Consider the following 24,791-nt stretch of genomic DNA (forward strand, 5'->3'; position numbering starts at 1 on the left):
TCTGGTCACTAAAAGAGGTTGGTGTTTGTTGGAATAGTAACACTGGACATAGATGATGCTCTGGTCACTAAAAGAGGTGGGTGTTTGTTGGAATAGTAACACTGGCAATAGATGATGCTCTGGTCACTGAAAGAGGTGCGTGATGGTTGGAATAGTAACACTGGACATAGATGATGTTCTGGTCACTAAAAGAGGTGGGTGTTTGTTGGAATAGTAACACTAGACATAGATGATGCTCTGGTCACTAAAAGAGGTGGGTGTTTGTTAGAATAGTAACACTAGACATAGATGATGCTCTGGTCACTAAAAGAGGTGGGTGTTTGTTAGAATAGTAACACTAGACATAGATGATGCTCTGGTCACTAAAAGAGGTGGGTGTTTGTTGGAATAGTAACACTAGACATAGATGATGTTCTGGTCACTAAAAGAGGTGGGTGTTTGTTGGAATAGTAACACTGGACATAGATGATGCTCTGGTCACTAAAAGAGGTGGGTGTTTGTTGGAATAGTAACACTGGACATAGATGATGCTCTGGTCACTAAAAGAGGTGGGTGATGGTTGGAATAGTAACACTGGACATAGATGATGCTCTGGTCACTAAAAGAGGTGGGTGTTTGTTGGAATAGTAACACTGGACATAGATGATGCTCTGGTCACTAAAAGAGGTGGGTGTTTGTTGGAATAGTAACACTGGACATAGATGATGTTCTGGTCACTAATAGAGGTGGGTGTTTGTTGGAATAGTAACACTAGACATAGATGATGTTCTGGTCACTAAAAGAGGTGGGTGTTTGTTGGAATAGTAACACTAGACATAGATGATGCTCTGGTCACTAAAAGAGGTGGGTGTTTGTTGGAATAGTAACACTGGACATAGATGATGTTCTGGTCACTAAAAGAGGTGGGTGTTTGTTGGAATAGTAACACTAGACATAAATGATGCTCTGGTCACTAAAAGAGGTGGGTGTTTGTTGGAATAGTAACACTAGACATAGATGATGTTCTGGTCACTAAAAGAGGTGGGTGTTTGTTGGAATAGTAACACTGGACATAGATGATGCTCTGGTCACTAAAAGAGGTGGGTGTTTGTTGGAATAGTAACACTGGACATAGATGATGCTCTGGTCACTAAAAGAGGTGGGTGTTTGTTGGAATAGTAACACTGGACATAGATGATGCTCTGGTCACTAAAAGATGTGGGTGTTTGTTGGAATAGTAACACTGGACATAGATGATGCTCTGGTCACTAAAAGAGGTGGGTGTTTGTTGGAATAGTAACACTGCACATAGATGATGTTCTGGTCACTAAAAGAGGTGGGTGTTTGTTGGAATAGTAACACTGGACATAGATGATGCTCTGGTCACTAACAGGTGGGTGGTTTTTGAGAGACTTGATTTCCTTTTTTTGTAATTCCAACATTAATTGTTTGTGGTGAAATGATGAATTATGTTGCAGCTGTGGCTGTTGCCCTAGGCAACCTGTACCATGATGAACTGGAGGTTGATGTGAATGACGTGGCTGGAGTGCTGGTTGTTGCTACAATCCTTGACTTCAAATCCCTTGTTGATGGGTCAGTATTGTTACATTAGATATTAGTTACATATGGAGCTTTTCACTGTCAAGACACACACATGTTGATGTGATGTAATGATTGACTTGTTGAATGACAAGGTTTCCTGTGACAATGAACATACATGCTGCTAGAGAGATCTCCATGTAGGTGGTTGTGTTGCAGGTGTTGTGACATCATGTTGAAGTCTATCAGCTCCAAGACTGCATGTACATATCACCACACTGCCTCTCATGTAAGTAACCTAACTGTTACATGAATCTCAGTATTTCGTGAGTAGCCAGTAGTAAAGAGTTCAAAATGAATTTGGCTATGATTTGGCTCACCTTGACTCATGTCTACATCATGTTTCAGTACCACCAAGACCATGTGGTGGTGGCTTGTGAGCGATGGCTGGAGCTTAATCTCATTCCAAAGGTTAGAGTTCTCTCCCTTCACTATGTTGACTGGTTGACAATGTGCAGTTGTGCTTTTTATCTGGAAGCTGATGAGATCAATGACACATTTTACTATATGCAAACATTCAATTTAAAATGGGCAACACTTTTACGAAACTAAATTAAACAACTTTTAAACAACTTAAACAACTTTTGCATATTTTGTTATTGAAAACAACTTTACAAGTTAATAAAGAGAATGTAAGTATGTCAACTTCTTTATTATGAGGAACACAACGTTTCGGAGTATATGCTTACTCTTTCATCAGGTGAATGAATGCCTTACTTACTTACTTACTTACTTTGGAGATTTAACGTGCACTTTCTGATGCGTATTTCGCACACGGGCCCGGCCAGGCCATTTAATGTGTTTCCGAAAGGGGCGAAGGTGGCCTGTGCAACCCTAAGAGGGGGCTTTAGGGGTTGCTTATATATAATTTGGGAATTTTGAGATTTGGAATAGATGCCGATGGGGTTGGGGAGGAGAACTAAGGGAGCTGGGTATGGTGGATGTTAGTTTATTTATGTGATTTTGATTTGGTAGGTTATTATGTTTTTAGATGCGTTTTATTAGTTCCGTTTTGATTAAGAATACGCCTAAGGCCTTGAAGTTTTCTAGTTTATTTTGTGGGTTTAGTATTGCTTCTAGAGTGAGAGCCTTGTTTAGATTGAGGGTGGTTTGTAATGCGGTTCGATGTGTGAGGTAGTGTGTGCAGTGGATGAGTGCGTGTTCTGGGGTTTCTGGTTGTTTGCAATGTGGGCAGTTACCTGTAGTGTGTTTTTTTATATTTTTAGGTGGTTATTTAGGTTGGTGTGTCCTGTTTGGAGTTTAGTGATTACTCTGTCGATTTTTTTTGATGGATGGAGAATTTTTGGTTTGGTTAGTGGTTTGCTGAGCACTTTTTTGATTTGGCTATTTGAGTTTAGATAAAGGTTATGCCATTTTTTGGTGATTTTTTGCTTGTTTACACTTTTAATTTCTGATTTTGAGATGGGTAAGTTTAAGCTTATTTCTGGGATTTTGAGGGATAGTTTAGCTGCTTTATTGGCGTTTTCATTACCGTATATTCCTACGTGGGCGTGGATCCACAAGAAGGTTATTTGTTTGCCTGCCTTAGTTAGGTCGTTGGAGCTTTTAAGTATTTGATTTATTAATTTAGGTCGGTTTTTGGTATTTTTGTTTTGGAGGGCTTGCAGTCCACTTAGGGAGTTGGTAAGTATTAGGATTTTTTTGTGGTTTTTGGATTCTTCATTATGGAGGGCTGAGGCCATGCCCATTAGTTCTGCCGTGAATATTGAGTGGTTATTTGGGAGTCGGAAGGATTGTGTGGTTTTAGTTGGTTGTGTGGTATGGACTCCGAAACGTGTGTGTTTGGAGGTCGGATCTGAGGATACGTCCGTGTAAATGTGACACCAATTTGGCCAATTTTCGTGTATGTATGCTAGTGTGGTAGTTTTAGCTATGTTTGGGTCGGTTTGTTTATTTATTTGGCTAGCTAGTGTTGTGTCTATTTTGGGTATTTTAAGTTTAGGGGTGAAGATATTTGATTGTTTGCAGTTTTGTTTAAGATTTTTAATTTGGTGTTCATTTAGGTAGTTTGTTATTCTTTGGGATATTGGGGTAAGTAAGGGGTGTTTACGAGCTAGAGCTTGGTTTTTAGGGCTGATGTTTTGGTTTATTAAGTTTTGGATGAGAGGGTTTGATTTGGACGCGGCCCAGAAATTTAAGCTTAGCTGTTCCCTGCGTAGACTTAGTGGCATCTCTCCTGTTAAGGCCTGAAGTGAGGTGTAGGAGGTGCCATGTTGGGTGCGTGTAATTAGTTTGAGAGCTTGATATTGTATTGAGTCAAGTTTTTTAGATAGGGGGTTGTTAAGGTTGTTGTATATGGCGCAGCCGTAGTCTAGTTTTGATCTAATTAGTGATATGTAGAGAGAGAGGAGAGTATCTTTGGAGGCTCCCCAGTTAGAGCCAGTTAGGCATCTTAGGGTGTTTAGGTCTTTACTGCATTTAGTTGTTAGGTTTTGGATGTGAGCATCCCAGGTGAGATGTTCATCGAAAATAAGTCCGAAGAATTTGGTTTGTTTTTGAAATTTGATTGTTTGATTGTCTAGCTGGAGGATTGGGGAGGCGGGTTTCATGTTTTTATGTTTGAATACTATTCCTGTTGTTTTTTCTGAGTTAAGGGAGAAGCCCCATTTGTCAGCCCATTGTTGTATTTTATTAAGAGATTTTTGGAGTAAATTTTGGGCCATTTTCATGCTTTTAGTGCGGATCCAGATGGCTCCATCATCCGCAAATTTTGATGTGTTTACTTTAGGGGATAGGCCCTCGAATAGATCGTTTCATTATATTGAAGAGGGTGGGGCGGAGGATACTGCCCTGTGGAGTGCCATTTTCTAGGGGAAATTGGTCCGATAGAGTTTGGTCTATACCCACGGTTATTTTACAATTGTTTAGGAAGTCCTGGATGTAGTTTATTATCTGACCTTTGAGTCCTATTTTTTTCAGTTTTTGTATTAGCCCGTCGTGCCATACCATGTCGAATGAATGCCATGAGGCAGAGAGCATATATATGTACATGTAAGGACAACAAAATTTATAAGATAACACTAGGTGGAAACTAACAGGAAAGCCAACAGATGATTGGCGCTGATAGGTGATTAGCAATACAATGGAGGCCGACACTTAACAGTAATTAGCGCTGACAGTATGGAAGCCAGTACCCAGTTATCATAGGTAGGTAATAGACAATGGGCATGCAAATGGGAGGCCGGGGGTAATTAGCACTGATAGGTGAAAGGATGGAAATAGCAACGGGCAAATGGAAGCCAGCCAGATAATTTACACCCACAAAGGTCAAAGCAATAAGTCCCAAGCACTGGGCAGATTGGTTCCCTGGTCATGGTCCGTGGCTGGCTGGTGTCTCCTGATGTCAATAGCTTCTTGTAGTTTTCTTTGTCGCCAGTTGTTGTTGTTGCTAGACAGGACTTTGGTGGCTTCCCACATGATGTTATGGTGTTATGGTTTGGGTTCTTCAGGATGTGTTCGGAAATAGTGGATTATCTAGCTGGCTTCCATTTGCCCATCCTAGAAGAGTTTGATGTGGTTTTCTTCTCCCAACTCAAAGACATTACCATGAGCAAGTAACACTATTTTTAACCGAATCACTGGTAGATTCAAAGAAAATGTGTGTGAAGCTAATTGCTGCTTCTGGCTTAGTTTACAAGACAATACACACGGTAATCTTACTCTCTGCATATAAAACAATGCCAAGCAGAACAGGAAATACAATTTAATCAGTAAATCGTATTTTAGCAACGATTTTGAATGCTTGTACAATGGGGTTGCATTATAGTCAACAGATTCATTTAAATAAGCACCCTTGCTGTGTTGAGTTTTTAGTGTCAGTAGTGGGGTATGCACCAGCTAGAAACAGAAGCTTGTCAGGTAGGTATACTCTTGTCTCCCTTGCAGTTGGCCTGTCAAATACAGCTGAGAGAAATGTCAGGCGATCTGCTACAAAGAATACTGAAATCTAACAGGTAGGATCACAGTCTTCACCAAGGGATTATCATGTTTACTTCTATATTTTCTTTTGTTTATCCATAAAAGTTGTGATGCTCATACATGATAACAAAGTCTGAAGAATTTATTATTCTGTAGATCAGGTTTTGTAAGAAGAATTTCTAGAATAAGTGAACTGTCCATCCTGCTTTAATGTAACTGTTGTCCTGCGCACTATGTGTTGAGTTCCGACTCCTGTGACTGTTGTCCTGCACATTGTGTGTTGAGTTCCCACTCCTGTGACTGTTGTCCTGCACACTGTGTGTAGCGTTCTGACTCCTGTGACTGTTGTCCTGCACATTGTGTTGAGTTCCGACTCCTGTGACTGTTGTCCTGCACACTGTGTGTTGAGTTCCGACTCCTGTGACTGTTGTCCTGCACACTGTGTGTAGCGTTCTGACTCCTGTGACTGTTGTCCTGCACACTGTGTTGAGTTCCGACTCCTGTGACTATTGTCCTGCACACTGTGTGTTGAGTTCTGACTCCTGTGACTGTTGTCCTGCACACTTTGTGTTGAGTTCCGACTCCTGTGACTGTTGTCCTTCATACTGTGTGTTGAGTTCTGACTCCTGTGACTGTTGTCCTGCACACTGTGTGTAACATTCTGACTCCTGTGACTGTTGTCCTGCACACTGTGTGTAGCGTTCTGACTCCTGTGACTGTTGTCCTGCACATTGTGTTGAGTTCCCACTCCTGTGACTGTTGTCCTGCACACTGTCATTTCCTTGTTTCCTTCTTTCAGATTGTTTGTGTACAACGAGTACAGCGTGTACAAGACGCTGGTCTACTGGCTGTTCCTGCAGGTGAACCCCGACATCCAGCTCATGCCTTCACACAGCTCCGTCTTGGCATTTTTTAATAGGTAACACATCAACGTAGTTGGAACAGATTGTTTATATTATGATGCTTGTTCATAAGTAACTGAGGCTTGTTTCAACTGGTAGCACCTAGTTTCAGATGGCAGTTAGTGGATGCCTAAACATATGTTATCCCACAGCATTCCACCTCTATTATGACAGTCTCTAATTATGCACTACGAGTATGGATCCGGCAAGCCAGTCATGGATAACATGAGCATCCACACAATGACACTGATCATAAATCGTTACCATCCAATCCTTATTAAGTATCAATTGGTTCCAAAGACTCAATTCCTCATGCGGGGTAATCACCAAACTAGCCCAGCCTGTTCCTAAACCATAACATGACTTGTAAGGTGATGGGCCATATCATGTCCTCTCTAACAACCATTGCCATACCATGTCCTTTGTAACAACAATGGCCGTATCATGTCTACTATAACAACCATTGCCATATCATGTCCTTTGTAGCAACCATGGCCGTATCATGTTCTCTATAACAACCATGGCCATATGTCCTTTGTAACAACCATGGCCATATCGTGTCCTCAGTAACAACCATGGCCATATCATGTCTTATGTCACAACCATGGTCATATCATGTCCCCTGTAACAGCAATGGTCATATCATTTCCTCTGTAACAACCGTGGCCATATCATTTCTGTTGTATAACAACCTTTGCCATATTATGTCCTCTCTAACAACCATGGCCATACCATGTCCTCTCTAGCAGCCATGGTCATATCATGTCCTCTCTAACAACCATGGTCGTATCATTTCCTCTCTGACAACTATGGCAATATCATGTCCTCTCTAACAACCATGGCGATTTTATGTCCTCTCTAACAACCATGACCATATCATGTCCTCTCTAACAACCATGGCCATACCATGTCCTCTATAACAACCATGGTCATATATATCATGTCCTCTGTAACAACCATGGTTATGTCATGTCCTCTCTAACAACCATGGCCATATCATGTCCTCTCTAGCAGCCATGGTCATATCATGTCCTCTCTAACAACCACGGCCATATCATGTCCTCTCTAACAACCATGGTAATATCATGTCCTCTCTAACAACCATGGCCATATTGTTTCCTCAGTAACAACCATTGACATATCATGTCCTCTGGATATACAACTATGTCCATATCATGTCTGCTGTATAACAACCATGGCCATATCATGTCTGCTGTATAACAGCCATGGCCATATCGTGTCCTCTCGATAACAACCATGGCCATATCATGTCCTCTGTAACAGCCATGGCCATAACTTGTCCTCTGTAACAACCATGGCCATAACTTGTCCTCTGTAACAACCATGGCCTTGTCTTACAACCCTTTGTGTTCTCTTTGCAGCTTATCCAAGAACACTGCCTTCCTGGAGAGAGACGAGAGTCTGATATATGCTCCGCTGTTTGCAGCTGTACGGCTACATGGGATCACAGACAGTACGAGACTATATGCATTATTATCATCAGTAAAAAACACACCATTTTGATAGAAACTAATATAATACAGATGTGTCAGTTGTTGAATTTAGGATGTGTCATTGTAAACATCACTTACAAGATTTCACCTGTAAAGTAACTTCCTGTTCAGAAATAGGTAGGCTCCCTCACCCTGTCTGGTCATTTGACTATTGGACTTTGAGGGATGTATAACATTTGTTCTTTTGAACATCTTATTCAGATCAACATAACTCAACAATGATCAACATGATGCTTTTAGACGTGTATGAAATTAACAGTTACCTGCAAAGTACCATACAAAGTATGTCTTTTGTGAGTGTTACATTTGCGTAGCACACTGGGTTCCATACCTGGAGGTGTCTCCTGTGTGGCAGTACTGGTAGCCTGTCCATGCATTGATCATAGAGACTAGGATATTGTAGTACTTGTAGTCAACAATTGAACTGCTTTACTGGTTTGAGCTGCTGAGCAGAGCTAAGATTTGCCACATAAAATCAAATCCATATCAATAAATTCCATCCGTCCATCCGAATCAAGGGGACAAATTTTCTCAGAGAAATGAAACTTTACACACTGATTTTACCGCTCTTGATATCAAATGTGTTCCAAGATTGGTGTTGTTAATTCGTGAGTTTTGGCCCTTGCTCCATGCGGGCCTTTTGTGTGCATTCATTTCACATTTAATCACTTTTTCTGATGACAAAAACTGTCCCAAGTGCCTATCTCATCTAAAGGCTTTAGGATTTGAAAGTTTATATTCACTAATATTTAAACAAGCTTGTGCCACGTGGCAGGGGATAATGATAACGCTGTTTTCTTGTTTGTCTTTGGTACAACTTCGCATAGATTGTTGCAAGAACAGTTCTATATCACCTGTAAAGTTGCATGATGTAGAAGGTACCCTCAGCCACATCTTGTACTTCAACATACTCTGTTCAACACAGGTGGTCAATAGTTTTAAGCAGTAAATCCTGGGAGAAATCAGAGATATGATTTGATTTCTGATTGTCCTTGTAAAGTAATGTACATACAGTGCTTCATAATGATTGTCTTTCAGCTGGGAACATTCAGGACATGCAGATAATGAACATCCTGCCGCAGAGATGGCTGGTGGATCTCCTGTCTCAGCACTATCATGCTGTGAGTATACACCTCCTGCCACACCCATCCTACTGCTCCTACACACCCACTAGCTGACACCCAGGGCTCTCCTGTCTCAGCACTATCATGCTGTGAGTATACACCTCCTGCCACGCCCATCCTACTGCCCCCACACACCCACTAGCTGACACCCAGGGCTCTCCTGTCTCAGCACTACCATGCTGTGAGTATACACCTCCTGCCACGCCTATCCTACTGCCCCTACACACCCACTAGCTGACACACAGGGCTCTCCTGTCTCAGCACTACCATGCTGTGAGTATACACCTCCTGCCACACCCATCTTACTGCCCCCACACACCCACTAGCTGACACACAGGGCTCTCCTGTCTCAGCACTATCATGCTGTGAGTATACACCTCCTGCCACGCCCATCCTACTGCCCCTACACACCAACTAGCTGACACACAGGGCTCTCCTGTCTCAGCACTACCATGCTGTGAGTATACACCTCCTGCCACACCCATCCTACTGCCCCTACACACCCACTAGCTGACACACAGGGCTCTCCTGTCTCAGCACTATCATGCTGTGAGTATACACCGCCTGCCACCCCCATCCTACTGCCCCTACACACCCACTAGCTGACACACAGGGCTCTCCTGTCTCAGCACTACCATGCTGTGAGTATGGGCAGATACTGATGTGATGGTACTGATTATGTCTGCTTCCCATAGTGATTCTGTGATTGAATAAGTCTCCAGCAATCTACGCTGGTCGTTGGAGGCACCCAAATGGATTGCGTGGTCAGACTCTGTGACTTGGTTGAAAGCGTCTCATGGTACTCTGACAGCGTGGATCGTTGAACACAATATAAATCTCTGGATTTTCTGGTCCAGACTTGATTATGTTCAAACCGCCATCATATAACTGGAATATCATATACCGCTGAGTGCGGTGTAAAACAAAAACCAAGCAACTAAACAAGCAACTTTATGTCTGCTGCAGCTCCAGGGTGGTGGAGACATGTCTGCCCTGAAGAACTTCAACATGTCAGCTGTGAGACAGGGCTTCGTTGTGGATGATGTGAGTGATCCCCCCTATTATTGGCTTGTGAGATCTAGTGAGAATTTCAGTGTTAACTTTCAACATGTGTGGTTAACAGTCCATGAATAAAGTTTTGAAATATAGCATAATTCTACATAGCACCAGGTATTTTGGGGACAATATTTACTTTTGATGATTGTGAACCAATGCCAACCTATGTTCCTGCTCTTCACACAGGAGCCTCACTATCACTCCGAGATCCTCTCTCTCCATGGCTTTCACTTTGAGCTGAAGGCTGTTCGCCAGAGCACAGCGGGAACTTATGTCTTCTACATGCAGGTAAAAGTGTTGGGATCACATATATGTGCCAGTGGGGAGTTGTACATTGTACAAGATGTCCGCCAAGTTGTTCTCGTATTTCTCCTGCTTCGAAATTAGACTTTGTTGTACAACTTTGTTCTTGTTGTATAGCCATCGTAGGTGTGTACCCATGTACAAACATGTTTTCCAACGCTATCTGTATTTGCAAGAATAGTTGGAGTGTTTTCTTGCATAGCTGCTGCGAGGTCGCCTTGTTCTCGGAAACCATGTTCTTTGCAGAGATATTCGACAAGAGCTTCTCTATCTAGTGTACCCGAAAAGTCCCTAGTGTAGTCTATAGAATACAAACCATAGCCGTGTGCTAGTAGTTGTCTTTCGAAATCTGGCGGATAGAATTTCTACCTGGAATATTGGGCAGTTTCGGAAACCAAAATCTCCTGTAGCCCATCCTGCTTCTATGCTTCTGATTATATTTCTCCTGTTCTGTTAGTAGTGTCTTACCATTCTATATGTATTGTGTCTATATCTTTAGTTTTTTATAACATTAGACTGTAATGTGGAGGTCGGAATGGGACTACGTGAGCAGTTGTTGATCATTCTGAAAAGACTTCTACCAAACTGCTTGACTGAGACTATACATGGACTGTGTTTCAGTTGTAATGTTGTTTCCAGCGTCTACGTCCTGGTGACCCTGTCCTGAGTTTCCGCCAGAGTGAGAGACACACCTTCTCCATGCGTCCCGACCGTGAGGTGCGCTACTGTATTACAGTGCAGTACAGCCATAGAGGGGAGAACCACCTCACCACCACAGGGCTACTCACACACAAGTTTGGTCTTGGAGAGAAGACAAGCAAGAGTGAGGTGGGTACCTCTAACAAGGTGCATGCTTTGTCATCTGTATTGGTGGAAAATAGATTCTTAAAAGAGAGTACCACTCGCATGCCAAGAAATGGATTTGTATTGGATATTTTTATGGAAAAACAACTTTGGTACTGTTAGTGCATCGTTGAGAAGTGTAAACTTATTACAAGATTTCATTGTGTACAACTGCATATGAAATGTTCTTTTGTATTATTACAATGGTGTATGTAATGGAACTTTGGGTCTTGGATCCTGCCACGTCACACTTACTCATGTCACCAGCAATCTGTGCTGGTAATAAGAGGTGACCAAATGGATCGGAGGGTTAGGCTCAGGGACTTGGCTGGTTCCATGTCTTCATACCCCTCCCCCCTGTCCCCCTCTCCCTGACAGAGATGATTGTTGCTCAGAATATCTATCACTGGATTGTCTTGTGTGGATTATTAACAAGTTGTTGTCATATGGCTGCAGTACTGCCCGATGTGATGACAATGATACAACTGTAATATTATTCAAAGCAGTGTTACACCTAACTCCCTCCCTCTCCTACCTGTTTCACTCACTTACTCCCTCTCTCCGTATCCAGGTGATCAAGATGGAAGGCCTGCAGAAGCCGATCTATGTGACGTATGCCATCATGTTCCCTGTATCCTGAGAGGCTTACAATACAGATATGCGATACTGTGATAAAACTGGCATACATTTCAGTTTGTCTATTTTATGAGTGGCAATGTGCAAATAATAGTCATAATATTTATTGGTTTTTATATACTTTATTTTATCCCTCTTGTACATTGAGATATTAATTTCTGGTCAGTCAGTAGGCATGTGAGCAGATGTGCATGGAAATATGTATACTTGTATTGACTTGCATCAGCTTGACTTTAAAAGTGTATTTACAAAAACATGTATACAAATCAACATTATAGATTACTAATGGTGTAACCTTGAATAAATAGATTGAAATCATTGATGTTGGTGAGATGTATTTTTACTGAGTGTTGGGTGATGCATATATTTTTCAAATGGTTTGCTGTTGTATATTACATTGTATTTATCCTGAAACATATGTTGGAATCTCACAGTTTCATTGTTTCCTACATTATATGTTACAGATTAGATAGTTATTAAATAGGTGCATGTTGGATGGTAACTCATCCTGCAGAAATAGGAGCTGGACAACAGTGGAAGAAGCTTAGTACAAGTGAGCCCTGTTCATAATTGCCCCATGCCAGTGATCTCCCTTCCTCTTGGATCACTGACATGATTTGGCTACATCTGTGCCTATATGTATGTTGTTGTGAGTGTTTAGGTGTAACCCTGTGATATGTGTTAAAGTTGTATCTATATATCGGTGTAACCCTGTGATATGTGTTACAGCTGTATCTATATATTGGTGTAACCCTGTGATATGTGTTACAGTTGTATCTATATATCAGTGTAACCCTGTGATATGTGTTACAGTTGTATCTATATATCAGTGTAACCCTGTGATATGTGTTACAGCTGTATCTATATATCGGTGTAACCCTGTGATATGTGTTACAGCTGTATCTATATATTGGTGTAACCCTGTGATATGTGTTACAGTTGTATCTATATATCAGTGTAACCCTGTGATATGTGTTACAGTTGTATCTATATATTGGTGTAACCCTGTGATATGTGTTACAGCTGTATCTATATATATATCAGTGTAATCCTGTGATATGTGTTACAGCTGTATCTATATATCGATACTCAGTTTGGACAAATGTTGCATTGACATCGCTGTCATTCTAAGTTGTTGATAGTGCACTTTATGGAGAAATAAAATGTCTATCATCTGATTTAACATTTATTGTTGTTTTGGGGGTGACCAAAAGCAGAGGATAGACAATGGTGTGAAATAAAAGTCCTGGTGTCTTCCTTAATTATAGGTATTTAGCTAATATATCCCAGATCCAAATCTGATCTATTGACAAATGCAACATGACTCACTTCCTAAGACACGTGCCTTCAAATACAAGTACAAGTGCAACAATATATTTACTTATCAAGTTGGAAACCAGACCAGTAAAGATCTTTTACCCACCGTGATTGCTCCATGATGGCAGCCAAATAAACATACCTTCTCGGGTAATCCAACCCGATAAGTACATAGAAAGTTACATGAATGAAAATATAACTACACATATTTGAAGGTAAGTGTTTTAGGAAGCAAATCCTGTTGCAGTTTTCATGGCATTATGATTTATGTACATTATGGCACGGTTGTTAGCGTGGCATGTTCCAAATTGGGAATCTATTTGGAATGATTGAGTTAGGTTTAGCACCACTTTGAACAGTATTCCAGTTATATAACGGCGTGTCAGGTTAATGTGAGAGGAAAGCCCAATGTCATGCAGGTTTCAGACGTTTACTACTTCGGTGAAACCCACGGGTATGGTGCTGACAAACCTAGAAATATAATAGTGGCAAACCGGGATTCGATCCCACGATCACAGGTTTCTGGCATGTCCATTGGACGCAACCCTGCACAGCTAATTGCAGCACCTTAGACGACTGGGCCACCGTGCCTTCGAATCTATTGGGAAAAAATTGTGGAACAGCCAGTAGCTCTCTGTAGTGACAAGTATCAAAATCATATATTAGGAGCAGCACAGTGACACTGTTAGTACCGCTAATCCCTGAGTTGCTAGTGCAGTTTTTGGTGTCTGGGGGCACCCTCTCACTGTGCCTAAACTTGAACATGATACTCAATGGTCTCTGTGTTGCTCTCACTGATGAGTAGAACAACATGCGTCTAGCTAGACATTCGTAGACTCAAAGAAGTCGTGCATCTCTGGCTAACAGAGGTAGTTTACCCGGTATTAGCGAAGCTGATTGCAAAATGCAATTTTCGAATTTGACCCCGACCTCTTTAACGACCTAGTGCGCCACCATCCCACGACACCAACCATTAGATGTGATTGCTTACTCCCCAGCTGATATGATCAGATCAGATCATTTTCATTTGCCAATACCATATAAATATAGATCAGAAGATTGATGATTCCCACTATACCCTACATTTTGGGCATAGAAATATAATAATAGGAGATATCAAATGTAGTATAGGTAGTCCCACAATGTCACACAATAGGCGTAAGTGAACCATGCATATGTCTTTGTTGTTCAATAACTTGAGAATTACACCACAGATAAACACATGAGTCACTTGGAGCTACTGTCGAGTATCTGTGCTGAATGGTGTCCAGGAGGGATGCCATCATAGCCAAATAATCTAAAATCATCTCTGTAATAAAATCTGATAGAATCTAGAATTGCCTGTGGTATTGTTCTGTAGGCAGCTTCAATGGCGTCTTGTCTCTGAGCTTTCCACTTCCTTCTTTCTGCCCTTGGCGCTGATGAGTAGGTGTTCAGAACATATTCCTTAAATGCCTGCTTGTACGACGTCGCTACACGGAGCTTCTGAACTACAGCCCCAGCATCAGTGTAGTTAGGTAAATACCCGTTAAGCTGAAAAACGCGCCACAGTAAGTGCATAAGGCCAGTATCGTTTATACAGCGTTGATAAAACTTGCGTTTTAACAAACTGAAATTATAGTCAATGAGCATACTCAACTCTTCTCTTACATAAGCGTCGTAGTCAAATGACTCTATCATCCAACCTTGTCCAACTCCCTGTAAAATGAAGGTCGCATCATCAGTAAATGTTTCCTGTTTCCCAAGGATGTTTGGCTTGAACTGACATGGGTCACACCTGTGCTTTATTGGTTGCCAGTGCCCATTCATTTCTCGTGGATGGTGGGAGACAACATATTCTAAAAATTCCTGAAAGGTGACGTCATTGTGGCATCTAGAGGCTTCCTCCGATACGGAATCTCGTCTCGCAGCTAACGTACTCATGATATCCTTTCTCACCCAGAAATCTGGAAGATAGTATTTGTCCAGATACGCCGACCACAGGCGACTGAACGGGTCTCTTGAGAATAAAAAACGAGTGTAATTGTCATATTTGGCACCCATCTCATGTACTATGGAAGTGTGTAGTTTTGTACCGTAATGGACGAACATCCGAGGTATGCCGAATGGGCTTGTCACATTGTGAGATCCTGTGTCATTGTTCAGGAATAAAAATACTCTTTTCCAGAAAGTACACCCAATTTTGGCAACAGAACAGTAAGCAAGTCTTGAATTGTCTTGTATGTACACAATGTCCACATGTCCCTGTTCGTTATAAGTAGAACTGCACTCAGACTGTAGGGTGTCCAGGCGTTTTTGGAATTCCTGTCTCTGTTCATGTCCAGTTGGTACGGCGTCGAGCTTTGATAACCCAAGTGTGCCTTCTGCCACCCGATGTGGCTGATACAGTCTTTCTGTTGTATTATGAGTTCGGAGCAATAGATGTATCCATCCATCTTTGGCCATTTTTCTATTATTTTGGCAATCAGACTGAGTGAGGGTTGGCTTCTGGTTAGGTCTGGGGTCTTGTTCCTGTGTGGCACTCCCTTGATCGCCGTTGAATGTGGACCGAGCATGCATCCTCCCACCTGCATTTAGAATATTGAAAGAAGATACCAATTTAGCCTAATTTGCCAAAAACTATTAACAACTGAATTCAATAAACGAACAGAAAATGTAAAAAACATATGCAATTTGAAGAAATGTGATGCTTCAACTAAGACAACATTGTTCTGCCTGGTGTAGTGTTAGTAAGGCAGCAGGACATCCTGTACAAACACGTGTGGTTGGTATGTGTACGTGCGGGTGACTACACAATCTGGGGAAAGGGGTTCTTGAAAGATTTCAGTCATTATCAAGTTGATCCTTATCATTGGCTATGAAAGCATCTGTGAGGGTAGATTACTTTACTTCAACAGTGCAAGGCTTTATTATCTAAGTGTGGTATAGACGAACAATATCATGTCCCAACTGAGAGTTCTTTTCTAATTATTTATGTGATACGGTTCCGGAGTCCTGTGCCACTTACGTTCAAACTGGTGATACGGGGAGAAGTAAGTCGTGCAGAATCCGCCGCAGATGAGGATGATGATCCCGAGGACCCTCGCCCGGCTCCAACACACACGCAGGACCAACCACACTTTCATCCTAGTGCATAATAGTGGAAGTTAGCTGGTTTCACTGAAACATCTAATGCAAATCCTCTGCATATGCAAATATGTGCTAGTCTATTATCAGGGGGCACGGGTGGCCCCGTCGTTTGAGGCGCCGCAATTCGCTGTGCGGAATTGCACGACTGGGCACGCCAGAAACGTCTGATTGTGGGTTCGAATCCCGGTTCGCCCCGATTATGTTTCTAGGTTTGTCAGCACCATACCTGTGCTTGTGGGTTTCACTGAAGTGGTAACCGCCTGACACCTGCATCACTTCGGGATTTCCTCCCACATTAAGCCGACACGCCCCGATATAACTATAATACTGTTAAAAGCGGCATTAAACCCAACTCACTCACTCATTGTCTATTATCAGGTATGCTCAGTTTTAGAAAACAATCAAGATGATGACGTCATGTCTAGTAATAATGATTTTACTCATGTTAGTTGACATCATTATGTTGTGCGCAACTTGTTTTCACCTTAGAATTCAAATTCAAACTTCATTCTGACATAACATTTTATAATTCTGCATTTTGACTGGTCCGCCAGCGGTATCGAATTAGAGAATAACCTACGGGCTACAAGGAATTACCTAATTCAATATTATTTCACGAGCGATATATTTTCTGCAAATCCGTGTTGAGAGGAAGCCTATATATACTCTTCAAAAAACGAAACACAAAGCCAAATTTGTGTGAGGTATACATTTATATGAGGAACCGTACAAGGTACTGAGTCTAAATGTTGTGGAGAGAACACTTGGTGATCGTAGTAATCTCAGTTATCGGTACATAGAAAAAGTCCAAGGTGAAGGTCAGTTACCATCACTAACGCATATGTCCCCCGTTGAAATAGATCTCGGCGTGACATCTCCTGCCCATGGAGGGGACAAGCATGCGAATCACATCCTGGAGAATTGCAGCCTACAAGGCCTGCAACGCAAAAGCCAACTGCATCAACGTCTGGGGTTGTGGTTGACTATCGGGTTCAGATCCGGGGATGTGGAGGGCCAGGGTATACCATCAACGGGGTTGTTGTGGAGACAGACACTTGTGATCCGTGCTGTATGCGATCGAATGTTGTCCTGCTGGAATACACCGTTGTATCGTTGAGCCGTAAGATTGCCCTGGATATGGACCAAACCTGTCCTGCCATGATAAGAGATAGACGTCAACATCATTTCGCTACCCCCACCAAACCAATCCATTTCCTGTGCGCAGTTTCCGGCGTTGCGTTCTCCCCGACGTCTATAGACTCGTGCTCTTTCATCCCCTCGAGAAATCGTGATTCGTCGCTGAATCAGACATCTCTTCGTCGCAGTTGATCCCATACCCTGTGTTGACGACACCAATGCGCACGCTGTTGACGATGTTGTTGACTCGATAGGACGTCTTGCTCGAAGACCGGGGCCCACTTGCACAGAACAATCTTAGTTACAATTGATCTTAGGTGGCTACAATCAACTTTACAATCACCATACAATTGTCCTATTCCACTTGCACAAACCGATCTTAGCGCGATTGTCAGACGGCTAGGAGTCTTCATCTGTGGAGGTACGAATATTTTCAACTCGACTCCTGTCTACAGTTGTCTGCAAACGCGCATAGTTTGCTGCGCATACAATAAGCGGAACCGGTAACGACACGCAACACGTACCTTCCTCCATCGTACTTTGCAGTTTCAAGAAAGGTTCCAATCTTTTTAAGGAAACGATTACTAGAATGAAGGTATATATTCTTGTCGGCATTAATACTGTCATGATTTAGGAATTGTTTTCTATTTCAACAAGAGAAATACCTACTCATGTTTTTATTCAAAGTATTGAAATACGAATAAATACATTATTTATCAACATAATTATTATGAAAATTAAAATGAATAATAAAAATTATTCCTAAAAACATAACGCGTAAATGCATGATCGTCATCTATTTGGGTAAGCTTTTCGTAAAATCCTAAATATATCCGTCATGTTTTCGTTTCGTTGCTCCAACAAAGGATGTTGTGACTACCATTTGAAAACACAGAAAGACGGGAACTTTCAAAAACGCATAGACGGGAAAAAAGAATAATGAATAATACTTCGAGAAAGCAATTGTTTAAATATATTCACTGGGTAATTATTTTGTGTGTGTTAAAAGTGTGAATTTTATTTTTGCTATTTATGGGATATTTTGCAAAAAATTCAAATGTTTCATCATGTACATTTGCTTGTTTGATGAATACTTGCATTTCTTTTATTTTAAACTCTGATATTTAACCGCTCGTCCACGTACCAATTTGATTTTAGATTTAGCATGTATATAGGGGGAGCTCAGCGATTCAACAACATTGATACACTGGGTAACGTAGATTGTACTCTTATACAAAGGGAAACCACTTCCATCTAGAGTATGAACTAAGATTAGCTGCCCTTGATTTATCGAAAAGGTCTCGGACGTTACAAAACGCTTGCGGGACGACTTAGGTTTTTATCCTTCCCTTGTTTAGCGAAAAGGTATGTTGTTTCACATTTCTTTCAGTATTGAGTCGGATGGGAATATTCCTTTTATTACTTGCCCTTTAAGAGATCACCCGTTTAATAAACGTACAGCTGTATTACACATTGTGTAATACCAAAACGCGTGCTTATGTACTCTCGGAACACGTTTCACGAACAAATATTGAAAGCTCTCAACATCCCTTGGCTTATTCAACGACATTGCGTGTGGAGATGATATATCACTGAGAGGAGCTTATGCACACTCGATGACCCCAGCAACCTTGTTGCTAGGTTGACGTCACATGGCATTGTTTCGCCGTAGGATCTTGCAACAAAATTCCACAAATTACGTCATCGGGTATTGTGACGTTATTGTAAACTTTAAGGTGCAAGGCCCCGTTCCACAAAACGATCGTACGGTAGCGCAACGACAGTCGTTGGTCTAACTTAAAGTATACGAGTTGCGATAACCTTAACGCTACGATACTTTTGTGGAACGGACGCCTGAATTCTAAAGGTGGACCGTTGGATGGTATTAAATTCATACGTTATCAACTTTTGGCGTATTTGAAGTATTACTGTGTTAAACTCAGTTGGATTATGCCGTGGATCGTGTAGGTGTCAGCCTATTCACACTCAACAGTATAATTCTAAAAACGTTATAAATGGCCAGTAATAAATAAAATACTAAATTCGCTCCCGTGTAAAACCAATTTTATGAAACTCGTGAATAGTTGTGGTATCTGACTCGCTTTCGCTCGTCAGATACCAGAACTATTCACTCGTTTCATAAAATTGGTACTACACGGGAGCACGTTTTGTATTCCATATTTAGCTGTCGAATCGATAGTTACGTTTTTAACTGTGGTAATTAACGATATTTCTGACGTTAAATCTGTGGTGCGTTCTTCATGTTGTTTAAGTGTCGATTCGAATTATAAAGTTTAACAAAATAAAGCGGCAATGTTTGAACGTAAAGCAGTTTATTTATGTGCACGCCATTTTGTCAAGATTATTTTAGGGACTACAACGATCTTAGCTACTAAGATTGGTCCGGACCAATTGTAAGTTTCGATTGTAGCTTACAATGATCTTAGCCTACAATCGCTTTGTGCAAGTGGATGGCGATTGTAGCCGAAGCCTAAGATCGCGATCTTAATGATTTACAATGATTGTAGCGCTAAGATCGCTTTGTGCAAGTGGACCCTGCTGCTTTTAAACGATTTCGTACGGTCTGGTCTGCGTTTGATTTGGCTGTGGTCGTCAATTCACGTAGGTGGCGCAGTCGGATGTAGCGATCATGGACGGGGGTCGTCACTCTTGGTCGTCCCGTTGCGCCGATCACGTGTTGACCCATGCTGTTGAAACCGATCCTAATAGCCTTGTGATGGTGCTTGGCCCTACATTGAAAGCCCTTGCTTCAGCTGATCGAGATTCCTGCAAGGGGCCTATGGTATTGCTTCTTTGCAGTTCTGTTAATCTTAGCATGTTGTTGAACTGTCACTGTTCGATTGACGCAGATGCCAGGCAATCAAAAATACTGAACTTTAATACCGTTCATAGTGCTGCTGCACGTGCAGTACATGCCGCTCCATGACTCTTTTGTTAACTGGGTGCGTTTTTCTGAATCGTACATGTTTCCCGACTAATGGTGTCTTTGTCCTTGTTGTGATCATTTTGATCCGGGAATTTTGTCACTGACACTATACCACATTAAACCTCTTCATTTTGCACTTCTTGGTCCCTTTTATAGCCAAAAATATCCCTATTGCGTTTCTTTGTTTTTTTAAGAGTATATTTCCATAGTCTTTTCTATTGAGAAAATGTATAAGAATTGGCGATATATCATTGTTGAACGACGTCACGTAAACTATTTGTGTTATTTGATATAACTAGACGTTGCTATGGGCTGCTTCGAAAAATGATGACACTATTAAATGGAACAATTAGCAATTCTATAATGCTTTGTGCTTATGCATTAAATTCAGGGTGAAAAGACTACGATTTCAAAATAACAAATGTATATATTCGTTGAATGGGGATCGTCTGTTTTTGTCCTATTTGGGGATACAATAATCATCAAAGTAAAAGGTATCTGTAGGTAAGGTAATCTATTCTATTTTCATACAATTCGGATTTTGGTACTACTAAAGTTAACTCAAAGGAAGGAGCCTCAGTTCAGTGTTATATAATATACATCTGATTTCTTGTTAACAATATCAAGATAAAGGATTATCTTCACCGCATCTTTAACTGCTCCAACACGTGCACTCTAACCAATGGAGGACTAGTATCACGTAGTATCACAGGCACCTGTTCTCAAACTAAGTCAAAAACGCGTGGAGAACTAGTATCACGTAGTATCACACAGACACCTGTTCTCAAACTAAGTCAAAAACGCGTGGAGAATTAGTATCACGGAGTATCACATGCAGTGTTCTGATTCACCCCTGGCACCAGCGCAATGTCTTACTTACGTGCATCCGTCCTCCAAGTCATCTACAGGTACAATACGGCTCTCACTATCTTTATGCCACTGATGAACCATCTACAGGTACAATACGGCTCTCACTATCTTTATGCTTGTTGAACAAATATAGATGATTCATGTATGTCTATAACGTTTCAGATATGAGTTATCAATAAATCCCACTTTATTTCACTGTCTATAGAGATACATTGTTTAATGAGTTTTGAAGTTTAAATGTTGAATACACATAAGCTTTATGACGTGATGTTGTGTACCTGACGTGTACTTGCGCTGTATCTGGGACCACTATGTTGTGGAGGGTATATGGTGTCAGTACTACCGGGCAGAGTTACGTACCACCGAAAGGTGGAACGGTGTCTGATTTTATTCCGTTTCAGGAAAAATGACACAGAATAATTCGTCCAGTCCCTACAGATCTGAAATTCGCTGTGTATGGGCGTGAGTTCAAATTCCAGATTCAGCTGATTTGGCATTTAGATTTGTCAGCACCATACCCGTGCTCATGTGTTGCACAAAATTCCTCCCACATCAAGACGAACGTATAGGTATCACAGCAGCAATAAACCAAAACTCACCCACTCTCATAAACGCACGGTAAGTGTATGTAGCGTTCCAGATTTGTAGACACTTACACTTGAACTCATGCTTCACAATTCCTAATCATGAGACATCCGACAACAGTCACATGTGTCATCGATCCCCCCTCGTATAACCCTAGCTACATGTGTGTGTGTGTGTGTGTGTGTGTGTGTGCGTGCGCGCGTGTGTGCGTGTCACAAGTTTATGACACAATATACATGACGTAGGATATATAGCAATACATCTTAGTTTCATGTAATGAATTGGTTTCATGTAATATAAACCTTACAATGCAGAAAGAGAGGAATGATCAGCACATGCCGTAACAATTAATTACACACTCGCTGAAAGGACACTTTATCTAATCTTGATAGTATGTAATTGTTAATTGCATTTGCATGAAATGAACAAAATCATGACGATGTATCAGACAACTGTACACAAACGCGATCAATAACATGATGTTTATACGTATTAGGTCTTAGACATGAAAATGAAATGAAAATAATTTTTTTGTTTTTTATTAAATTACGATGCCTATCTGGAAATAATGGACGTTTTTGTGTTTACAGTTCGATGGACTTTGGCAGGATACAAGATTTCCCTTTACAGAATTACCAATATGTGCCAATTACTAACTATTTACAAGAGTCCCAGTTGAAATAGAACGTGTTACATTTAAAGCCTCAAAAATAGATAGTTATTAACCCTTACTAGAAAACCTTTAAATCGCAATCTTGAGTTCCAGTTGAAAGTAGAGCGCGCTATTTATAAAGCTTTGCAGTAAAATGTGAGGTTTTCATCAAACAGACCATTATTCTAATGAAAGATGTCATACAGTCGTCCCATATAGTGTGGTGGACAGTTTCAGGCTATCAGCTAACGTCCCACTGATGAACCAAGGCCCACAGTCGTCCCATCTAGTGGGTCGGACAGTGTCAGACTATCAGTTAGCATGCCACTGATTAACCAAGACCTACAGTCGTCCCATCTAGTGGGTCGGACAGTGTCAGGCTATCAGTTAACATGTCAGTGATGAACCAAGGCCTACAGTCGTCCCATCTAGTGTGGCTGCTAGTGTCAGGCTATCAGTTAACATGCCACTGATGAACCAACGCCTGCAGTCGTCCTATCTAGTGTGGTGGACAGTGCCAGGCTATCAGTTAACATGTCACTGATGAACCAACGCCTGCAGTCGTCCCATCTAGTGTGGTGGACAGTGCCAGGCTATCAGTTAACATGTCACTGATGAACCAACGCCTGCAGTCGTCCCATCTAGTGCGGTGGACAGTGTCAGGTTATCAGTTAACATGCCACAAATGAATGAAGGACTACAGTCGTCCAATATAGTGTGGTGGACTGTGTCATGCTATCAGATAACAAGCCCCTGATGAACCAAGGCCTACAGTCGTCCCATCTCATGTGTCGGACAGTGTCAGGCTATCAGTTAACATGCCACTAATGAACCAAGGCCTACAGTCGTCCCATCTAGTGTGGCTGCTAGTGTCAGGCTATCAGTTATCATGCCACTAATGAATGAAGGTCTACAGTCGTCCCATCTAGTGCGGTTGACAGTGCCAGGCTATCAGTTAACATGTCAGTAATGAACCAAGGCTTACATTACTCCCATATAATGTGGCTGCTAGTGTCAGGCTTTCAGTTAACATGCCACTAATGAATTATGACCTACAGTCGTCCCATCTAGTGTGGTGGACAGTGTCAGGCTATCAGTTAACATGTCAGTAAAGAACCAAGGCCTACAGTCGTCCCATCCAGAGTGTCGGACAGTGTCAGACTATCAGTTAACATGCCACTAATGATCGTCCCATCTAGTGTGGTGGACAGTGTCAGAGATGTCAGTAAACAAACTATTGACCAGTCAATTAACCTGACTGGATATGGCTATAGACAGTTTGATCAAACAATTTTCAGCGTAGGAGAAGGTTCCAATGTCGATTTAATGATAACTTCCAGATTTTCGTCATTTTTCAAAGGGTATTGTCTTTATAGATCATATGCTCACTCAACAATAATATCTTCGCTTCACATATGGATGTCTGGATCTTGTAAGGTTGTAAGGTTGGTAAGGGTAATATTTTGTCCGATAATGTGTGAGTTAATACAGATTTAAACCACAATCGAGGGCACTGATTTTCTATTTGGCCAAATAGTCCCGTGACATTCTCCTGTATAGACCAGCCAAGAGTGAGTGAGTGAGTGAGTGAGTGAGTTAAGATTTAACGTCGCATCGGCAGTATTTCAGCCATATCGTGACGAGAAGTACATTAATAATACAAAGATTTAGACTAAATAAAAAGCTGTCAACGATGGACAGTACAATAACTAGGGTATCACGGATTCAATTTCAAACTAGTTGAGAATATATAAAAGCCATAAGTATCAACAACACAATATAAAAATGGGCTAGGGATCGTCAGTAACTAAAGGGAGATCACCATACTAGGGACTATGGGGACTTACATTGTCTTTGCTTCCTGCATGGACCCCGGCAGGATTTATATCATCCCTTCAGTCACTGGCGATAGATTACCAGTTAAGCCTAAGATTTAAAATGACAAAAATGCTACGTTTTAAAAGTCTGGTATGCATAAAAATACTTCGAATGACGTGGAACTTACATACACTCTTAAGGGGACAATAATTTTACGCTACTTCAACCCCCCTCGAGGGTACAGCCACTAACAATCTAAGTTATATATTAGCACTACCAATATATAAAAACATATTATGTACATCAGAATTTATGTATTAAATCAATATCCTTTAAAAAGCGCAATACTAAATGGGAATTAACTTGACTAAAAAGGTCCTTGACTGTTTTGACACTATAATATTTATCCCTTGTGATGAAAAAATCAATGTAGTCAAGCAG

The 24,791-nt window shown here is 41.3% G+C and overlaps 1 protein-coding gene and 1 pseudogene across 1 annotated transcript in view; one reads left to right on the top strand and one right to left on the bottom strand.

The window, feature by feature from the left end:
- Positions 1 to 11,933, top strand: part of LOC139452416 (BTB/POZ domain-containing protein 16-like) — a 50,613-nt gene extending 38,680 nt beyond the window's left edge. Inside the window, exons 8-18 of the mRNA XM_071233887.1 lie at positions 1,458 to 1,572; positions 1,738 to 1,807; positions 1,927 to 1,989; positions 5,485 to 5,552; positions 6,317 to 6,436; positions 7,802 to 7,893; positions 8,972 to 9,054; positions 10,024 to 10,101; positions 10,300 to 10,401; positions 11,056 to 11,244; positions 11,831 to 11,933. Coding sequence (XP_071089988.1) covers positions 1,458 to 1,572; positions 1,738 to 1,807; positions 1,927 to 1,989; positions 5,485 to 5,552; positions 6,317 to 6,436; positions 7,802 to 7,893; positions 8,972 to 9,054; positions 10,024 to 10,101; positions 10,300 to 10,401; positions 11,056 to 11,244; positions 11,831 to 11,899 — 1,049 coding nt within the window. The 3' untranslated portion in view covers positions 11,900 to 11,933. The remainder of the gene's footprint in view (positions 1 to 1,457; positions 1,573 to 1,737; positions 1,808 to 1,926; positions 1,990 to 5,484; positions 5,553 to 6,316; positions 6,437 to 7,801; positions 7,894 to 8,971; positions 9,055 to 10,023; positions 10,102 to 10,299; positions 10,402 to 11,055; positions 11,245 to 11,830) is intronic.
- Positions 11,934 to 14,449: 2,516 nt separating this feature from the next.
- LOC139453385 (uncharacterized) lies at positions 14,450 to 16,337 on the bottom strand (annotated as a pseudogene).
- Positions 16,338 to 24,791: the final 8,454 nt, after the last annotated feature.

This window comes from Haliotis cracherodii, unplaced genomic scaffold, assembly GCF_022045235.1.
Source record: "Haliotis cracherodii isolate W230 unplaced genomic scaffold, xgHalCrac1.p SCAF_9, whole genome shotgun sequence".
Classification (NCBI taxonomy): Eukaryota; Metazoa; Mollusca; class Gastropoda; order Lepetellida; family Haliotidae; genus Haliotis; species Haliotis cracherodii.